This window comes from Carlito syrichta, unplaced genomic scaffold (genome assembly GCF_000164805.1).
Source record: "Carlito syrichta isolate Samal-C Ts95f unplaced genomic scaffold, Tarsius_syrichta-2.0.1 Scaffold314013, whole genome shotgun sequence".
Lineage (NCBI taxonomy): Eukaryota > Metazoa > Chordata > Mammalia > Primates > Tarsiidae > Carlito > Carlito syrichta.
The window spans coordinates 75272-82987 of record NW_007258109.1 but is presented as its reverse complement, the minus strand read 5'-3'; the positions used below and the strand labels follow the sequence as shown (position 1 = coordinate 82987).

General features: G+C 44.1%; 2 protein-coding genes across 4 annotated transcripts in view; one reads left to right on the top strand and one right to left on the bottom strand.

The window, feature by feature from the left end:
* The window catches only part of NIF3L1 (NGG1 interacting factor 3 like 1), an 18350-nt gene extending 17896 nt beyond the window's left edge, over nt 1-454 (bottom strand). For both annotated transcript variants that reach the window (XM_008070773.2, XM_008070774.2), the window contains exon 1: nt 436-454. The gene's annotated coding sequence lies outside the window, so the exon portion shown is untranslated. The remainder of the gene's footprint in view (nt 1-435) is intronic.
* A 245-nt stretch (nt 455-699) lies between these two features.
* Nucleotides 700-7716, top strand: part of PPIL3 (peptidylprolyl isomerase like 3) — a 15399-nt gene continuing 8382 nt past the window's right edge. The window contains exons 1-5 of one of the 2 annotated variants that reach the window (XM_021718920.1): nt 700-877; nt 1499-1574; nt 2918-2992; nt 4035-4128; nt 6199-6266. In XM_021718920.1, the coding sequence (XP_021574595.1) occupies nt 1572-1574; nt 2918-2992; nt 4035-4128; nt 6199-6266 (240 nt within the window). In that variant the 5' untranslated portion in view covers nt 700-877; nt 1499-1571. Of the gene's footprint in view, nt 878-1492; nt 1575-2917; nt 2993-4034; nt 4129-6198; nt 6267-7716 lie in introns of both variants that reach the window. The other variant, XM_008070771.1, reaches the window with a different exon arrangement.

Sequence of the window (7716 nt, the reverse complement as noted above, 5' to 3'; positions counted from 1 at the left end):
GAGGTCTCGCCAAGTTGCCCAGGCAGGTCTCGAACCCGCAGGCTCAGGCAATCCACTCACCTCAGCCTCCCAAAGACACAGTATTACAGGCTGAGCCACCAAGTCTGGCTTTTTAAGACTTTTTATTTTTATTTTATTTTATTTTATTTTTTTGAGTCGGAGTCTCACTCTGTCGCCCAGACTGGAGTGCAGTGACCACTCCCGGCCACCGCACTCAACCTGCCGGGCTCCGGTGATCCTTCCGCCTCAGCCTTCCAAGTAGCCGGAATTACAGGCAGGCGCTACCACGTCCGGCTGATTTTCACTTTTCTACCCCAATCTCCCTTCCTGCTCTTTCTCCGCAATGCCACCACAAGAGCCACAGCACCACCCGGCCGAAATCCACCGCGTAGGTCACAGGGACCCTCGCAGCTATTTAAATCGCCCACTGCTCACCAGTTCCAGAAACGCTCCTGCGTCACTTCCGGTCATGCGCCGGAACTTCAGGAACTGGTGCGGTGGCCGTGGGAAAAAGCTGGGCGGAAGTGGTCCTTTCCATTTTCCAGCCGCGCTTAGAGCGTTGCTAGAATTTGCCCTACAGGTAGTTTCGGCTTATGCTTCGTGGCCCAGTGTAATTATTAATAGAGGTCCCTTTCACTGTCAAATCTCAGGTGAGGGATTATTACATTGTCTCCCTAGCTCTAATCGCTTAAGTTTGAAATGGAAAGGAGAGGGGAGGGAGAAGGGAGTGAGGGGCGTTCTTTTGAATGGGACAGCGCTGAACTTCCGCTGGCCCAAGGAAACTGTAATTTTGAATCCACAGACCTGTGCAGGCATTCGCGATTTCAGCTTTCCTGTCTTAACAACGGCTGTGTTAACTGAAGTGGTTGAGTATGGAGTAACGTTATTCATTCAACCTTTCACTCACTTATGCCAGTGCTTGCTAGGCTGGTGCTGCCACTTTTTGAGTTCTTGGGATCCTTGGAATGAACGCGCTGAGCGGAGAGGATGTTTTTGGAACGTCAGAATAAAATAGGGAAAGTTTATGGAACGGTATATTAGTGATAAGTGCTATGGGAAAAGGAAATAGGCATGTCCTAGAGTTAAGGCAGTTTAAAATAGGGTTGTCAGGTCAATTAAACCTTCGCAGTTGAGCGGAGACTTGGGAATGAGCCCTACAGATATGTCTGAGTGCAAGCGTTGCAGCACACCCAGTGCCTGGTCCCTAAGGCGGGAAGGTGCCTGGCCCGTTGGAGGACTTGCAAGTAGGAGACATGAGGGCTTGAATCGGCGGTTCCACTTCATCACTTCTGTAGCCGGGTTTTTATTACGTGGGGATGCCACTCGAGAATTTTTATTTTAATTTTTATTAGTTTTAAGTTTTACTTATATTTTTACAGACAGGTCTCATTATGTTGCTGAGGCTAGTCTTGCATTTTTATTTTAAATACACAGTAAAGATGAGCGTGAGTTAAGAAGATAGAAAAATAAGCTTAATTTTTTTTTCTCTCAGAAATAGAGACTAGGTTTTGAGTTTCTCTCGAAAAGCCTCGGGAATTAAGTGGTCCTTCCTGAAACCATTAAGAAGAAAAATGGTAAGTTTTGTACAACTCTTGTGAAATGTTTTTCATTGAAAGTAACTTTTAGATTCAGTCAAGGGCAATAAAAGTGCATGGAAAGATCGGTGGCCATATAAAGAAACTATAGGCTATAGAAGCATATAATGTAGGATGATTATTTTTAAAAACCAGAAAGAAGCAAAATGACGTCAAAATTAGGTAATGTGTTCACTTAAAATGCACAGAATTTACCTTTTGGGGAGAAAGGTTGATTACGAGATAGACAGAAATGGAAAGGAGGTGGCTGTGCATGGTAACTCATGCCTGTAATCCCAGCGCTTTGGGAGGCTGAGGCGAGAGGATTGCCTGAGCCCAGGGGTGTGAGACCAGCCTAAGCAACATGGCGAGACCTCCTTTCTACAAAAAAAAATCAAAAAAATTAGTTAGTTGTGTTGGCACACACCTAGCTACTTGGGAGACTGAGGCGGAAGGAATGCCTGAGCCCACCAGGTTGAGGTGATCAAGTGAGCCTTGATCATAGCACTGCACTCCACTACACTCCAGCCTTGGAAACTGGAAAAAAAAACAAACAAAAAAATGGAAAGGGAAAATTGAAGGAGCTGAAAACAATATCCAGGTCTGACCATTTTAGTAGGGTTATTTTGCTCTGGACTTAAAGTGGGCAGCTAGAACTTTAAAAGAAAAGCAATGCGGGCTGGCACAGTGGCTCACACCTGTAATCCCAGCACTTTGGGAGGCCAAGGTGAAAGGAATGCCCGAGTACAGGGGTTAGAGATCAGCCTGGGCAACTTGATAAGACCTCGTCTCTGCAATAAATAAAAAAAATTAGTCGGGTGTGGTGGCATGCTCCTGTAGTTACAGCCACATGGAAGGCTGAGGCGGAAGGATCGCCTGAGCCCAGCAGGTCAAGACTGTGGTGGCCATGAGCGTGCCACTGCACTCTAGCCTAGGCAACAAAATGAGACTCCAACTCAAAAAAGAAGAAAAACAGAAATTTTGAGGAAAAAATACAAGTTATCTTTCAGAGTTGCCATATGGATGGGTCATCTGTGATGTGGTATTTATTATTGTCTGGTTCTTATTTTTTTTTTTTTTTTGAGTTGGAGTCTCACTCTGTCACCCAGGCTGGAATGCAGTGGCACGCTCACGACCACTGCAGCCTCGACCTGCTGGGCTCAGGCGATCCTTCTGCCTCAGCCTTCCAAGTAGCTGAAACTACAGGCATGCACCACCACACCCGGCTACTTGCTGTCTGTTTTTATGCAGATTGTCTTCTTGGATATCCACTCAGAAATAACACAGGGCATAAAGTCACCTGAAGAAATCTCACTTGTTTTCATATTCTCCCTCCTTTTTAGTCTGTGACATTGCACACAGATGTAGGGGATATTAAAATTGAAGTCTTCTGTGAGAGGACACCCAGAACATGTGAGGTGAGTACCATTATTTACATATTCAACATCAGTTATGTCACAGGGTAACCATTTTGAAATGGAATCTAACCTAAACAACAATAACAACAAAACTTTCTGTAAAACCCTTGTCAGGACTAACTGGCCATTAGAACTTCCTGCCTTATTCCCACTTATCTTTCCTGATGTCAAAAGTGGATCAAAGAGAGGCTAGAACATTTTTCTGTAATTATAAAGTGGCCAGTACTTTTCCTTTTGGCTTATTTTTTGTCAGGAAAGGTAGTCATCAGGATACTAGAGAAAAGAACTGTTATATGTTATTCCACCTGTTTACATGATGAGGCTAGAAGGAAGAAGAGTCATCTGTATGTATTCACTCATTCGACAAGTATTTGTGAAGGGCTGTCTTGCAGTCTGGGATACTGATGAGCTACAGACATTCCTCACCTTCAGGGAGCTAATATTCTAGTTGAGAAAATAGGCAGAATGGGACAATTGAGTAATTCTGAAAGGTGAACATGCCTTATTTCTTAAGATAGAGAATAATGGAATAGGAACTACTAAAAAGAAGAAGGCGAGTCAGGCTTAGCCAAGAAATTAATGCGTAAACTGAGTGCAAGGGTGTGGAGGCATCTCCATGAAAACAGGTGGGAAAAAGAATATTCCAGGTTTCCAGATTCAGAAAAGTTTTGAAATAAAATAAAGAACATTGCAAGTATGCAAATAGCAGGTCCAAAGGCCTCAAGGTGGGAAAACCTGCCCCTTTCAGATGAATTGTCCGAATGCTGGTGGGGTTAACGTAGTGAGTGATAGGGAAGGGGTTTTTATGTGAGTTGAAGAGAGAAGCCAGGTCCTGCAGGTTATCAGACGCTGCTGAAGATTTTGTATTTATTCCAAGAGATAGAAACTATTGATGTGTATTAGGCATGGAAGTAACATTATCCAAAGTAATATCAAAAACTCATTTGCACTGCTATAGTATTTTCAGTTAGTAAAGTTGGTTCTTTGTCTCAAGTGGGTTTCTGCTTCATCATTTCTAAATCATTATCTTTACTCTCCTCAGAATTTCTTGGCTCTTTGTGCCAGTAATTACTACAACGGCTGTGTATTTCATAGAAATATCAAGGGATTCATGGTTCAGACAGGAGATCCAACAGGTAAGCTATTCCATTAACTAAGATGAAGGGAATTGGATGTATAGTATGAGGAAGAAGGTAAAAGAAGACTAGGAAAAGAATAGCATGCGGAGTTTTTATAACCAAGCCCCCATACCATAGCAAGAAATTGTTAAGCAGAAGCCCTAAAGTATGAACAATATTGTGCTCACTTCAGCACCAATGAATACTAAAATGTGAATAATACAGAGAAGATTAGCATCACCCTGTGCAGGAATGACACACAAATCTGTGAAGTTTTCATATTAAAGAAAAAAAAATGTGCCAGGCACAGTGGCTCATGCCTGTAATCCCAGCACTTTGGGAGGCAGAGGCAAGAGGATTACCTGAGCCCAGGGGTTTGAGACCAGCCTGGGCAACTTGGCAAGACCTTGTCTCTACAATAAATTAAAAAAAAAAAATTAGGCTGGGCGTGGTGGCTCATACCTATAATCACAGCACTTTGGAAGGCCAAGGTGAGAGGATTGCCTGAACTCACGGGTTCAAGACCAGCCTGGGTAACTTGGGGAGACCTCATCTCTACAATAAATAAAAAAATTAGCTGGGCATAGTGGTGTGTGCCTGTAGTTCCTTCTACTTCAAAGACTGAGGCAGAAGGATCGCCTGAGCCCAGCAAGTTGAGGCTGCAGTGGCCGTGAACGTGCTACTGCACTCCAGCCCAGGCGACAGAGTGAGACTCCGACTCAAAAAAAAAATTAGCCAGGTGTGGTGGCAAGCACCTGTAGTTCCAGCTAATAGAAAGCTGAGGTAGAAGGATCACTTGAGCACAGATCGAGGCTGTGTTGACCGTGAGTGTGCCACTGCACTCTAGCCTGGGTGACAGACTCTGACTCAAAAACAAAATGTGCACACTATTGATACGGAGAGTTAGTCTTGTTTGTTTTTTGTTTTGTTTTTTGTAGGTGTGTGTGTATATATATATGTGTGTGTGTATGTATACATATGTGTGTGTGTGTATAAAATTTTTTTTTTTTTGAGTCAGAGTCTCACTCTGTCACCCAGGCTGGAGTGCAGTGGCACTCAGAGCCACTGCAGCCTCAACCTGCTGGGCTCAGGCGATCCTTCCACCTCAGCCTTTCAAGTAGTTGGAACTACAAGCATGTGCCACCACACCTGGCTAATTTTTTGATTTATTGTAGAGATGAGGTCTTGCTAAATTGCCCAGGCTAGTCTCAAACCCATGGGCTCAGGCAGTCCTCTCATCTCGGCCTCCCAAAGTGGTGGGATTACAGTCATGAGCCACCGCACCCGGCCTTTTTTTTTTTTTTTTTGAGTTGGATTCTCATTCTATTGCCCAGGCTGGAGTGCAGTGGCATGCTCACAGCCACCACAGCCTCAACCTGCTGTGTTCAGGTGATCCTTCCACTTTAGCTTTCCAAGTAGCTGAAACTATAAGTACACACCACCATGCCCCGCTATTTTTTTTTTTACTTATTATGGTGATGGGGTCTCACTATGCTGCACAGACTGGTCTTGAACCCATGGGCTCAGGCAATCCTCTCGTCTCCCCTTTTCAAAGTGCTGGGATTATAGGCATGAGCCACTGAGTTTGACTGTAGGCATATTTTATTCTTTGGGCCTGTAAAGTTAAATTTGGGTAAGTACAAGAGGCCATATCCAATTTTATTTGAATTTAAAGAGTTATAATACAAATATGGTAGCCCTTAAGTTTTAGAAAATGTACCCTTTTCTTTCCTTTTTCTTTTTGTTTGAGTAGGAGTCTCACTCTGTCCTCCAGACTGTAGTGCTGTGGCATGCTCATGGCCACCGTAGCCTCGACCTACTGAGTTTGGATGATCCTTTCATCTCAGCCTTCCAAGTAGCTGGAACCACAGGCAAATGCCACCATGCCCAGCTAATTTTTTTTTTATTGTTGAGGCGAGTTCTCTCCATGTTGCCCAGGCTAGTCTCTAACCCCTAGACTCAGGCAATCCTCTTGCCTCCACCTCCCAGAGTGTTGGAATTACAGGCGTGAGCCACCGTGCTAGCTAGAAATATACCTTTTCAACTTAAATTAGATACTTCTTTTGATTTGCTTGTCTTGTAATATAGGTACTGGAAGAGGAGGTAACAGTATCTGGGGCAAGAAGTTTGAGGATGAATACAGTGAATATCTTAAGGTATATCCCAAATGCTTCAAGAATCTGTTTTCTCATACCGTAGTTACACCTGTAAACTTTGATACATGTGTTATAGTAACACAAGTTAACATCATTACCAAATGGATATATTTTTTTGTAGTCTTTTTTTTGTTTTTTGTTTTTTTTGAGTTGGAGTCTCACTCAGTCGCCCGGACTGGAGTGCAGTGGCTGCTCCCGGCCACCGCAGCCTCGACCTGCTGGGCTCCGGCGATCCTTCTGCCTCAGTCTTCCAAGTAGCTGGAACTACAGACGCGCGCTACCACACCTGGCTAATTTTTTGATTTATCATAGAGATGAGGTCTCACCAAGTTGCCCAGGCGGGTCTAGAATCTGCGGGCTCAGGCAGTTCACTCACCTCGGCCTCCCAAAGCGCGGGATTACAGGCTGAGCCACCGAGCCCGACTTTTTTGTAGTTTTTACACTACAGATATACAACTTGATAAATGATGGCAGGGAGAAAATAGAAATGCTGGTTCTAGCCTGACCTGTGTATTGGAATCTCACCATTGCTCAGATGTTGATATTAAGTGAGCTACTCTTTGAGTCGAACCTGAAATGTTTAACTAGTAATGTGCCAGAGGGGCTTAATGTGTCACCATAGAATTCATATTGAATTACATGAATCTGTTCTTTTTTGAGTGTGGAGAAAAGACTTTCAAACATCTTGGTTTCATTGTTGCCCATTGTCAATCTCCAACTTTTTTTTTGAGTTTGAGTCTCACTGTCACCCAGACTGGAGCGCAATGGCCACTCCCGGCCACCACAGCCTCGACCTGCTGGGCTCCAGCGATCCTTCTGCCTCAGCCTTCCAAGTAGCTGGAACTACAGGCGCGCACTACCATGCCCGGCTAATTTTTTGATTTATTGTAGAGATGAGGTCTTGTCAAGTTGCCCAAGCGGGTCTTGAACCTGCGGGCTCAGGCAGTCCACTCACCTCGGCCTCCCAAAGTGCTGGGATTACAGACTGAGCCACCGAGCCTGGCCAATATCCAACTTTTATCATCTTTTGTTAGATGTTTGAACATTCCTGTATTAACTTGACTTCATGTCTGTGGCAGATCTCAACTAGGTTAAAGAGAAAGGCATATAAATAAATCCTCACCATGGTAAAGTTAGGAATTTTTAATTTCCTTTGTTATATATTCTGTATTTTTCAAACATTTTAAGGAGTCATTTTTTTTTCCTTTTTAATAGAAATGGGGTCTTGCTATGTTGCCCAGGCTGGTCTTGAACTCTTGGGCTCAAGCAGTCTTTCCACCTTGGCCTCCAAAAATGCTAGGATTACAGGAGTGAGCCATTGTGCCAAGCCAGTCATTTGTTTTCTAAAAGTAAAACACTGACCGGGTGCAGTGGCTCAACAGCACTTTGGGAGGCCAAGGTGAGAGGATTGTCTGAGCCCACGGGTTTGAGATCAGCCTGGGCAACATGG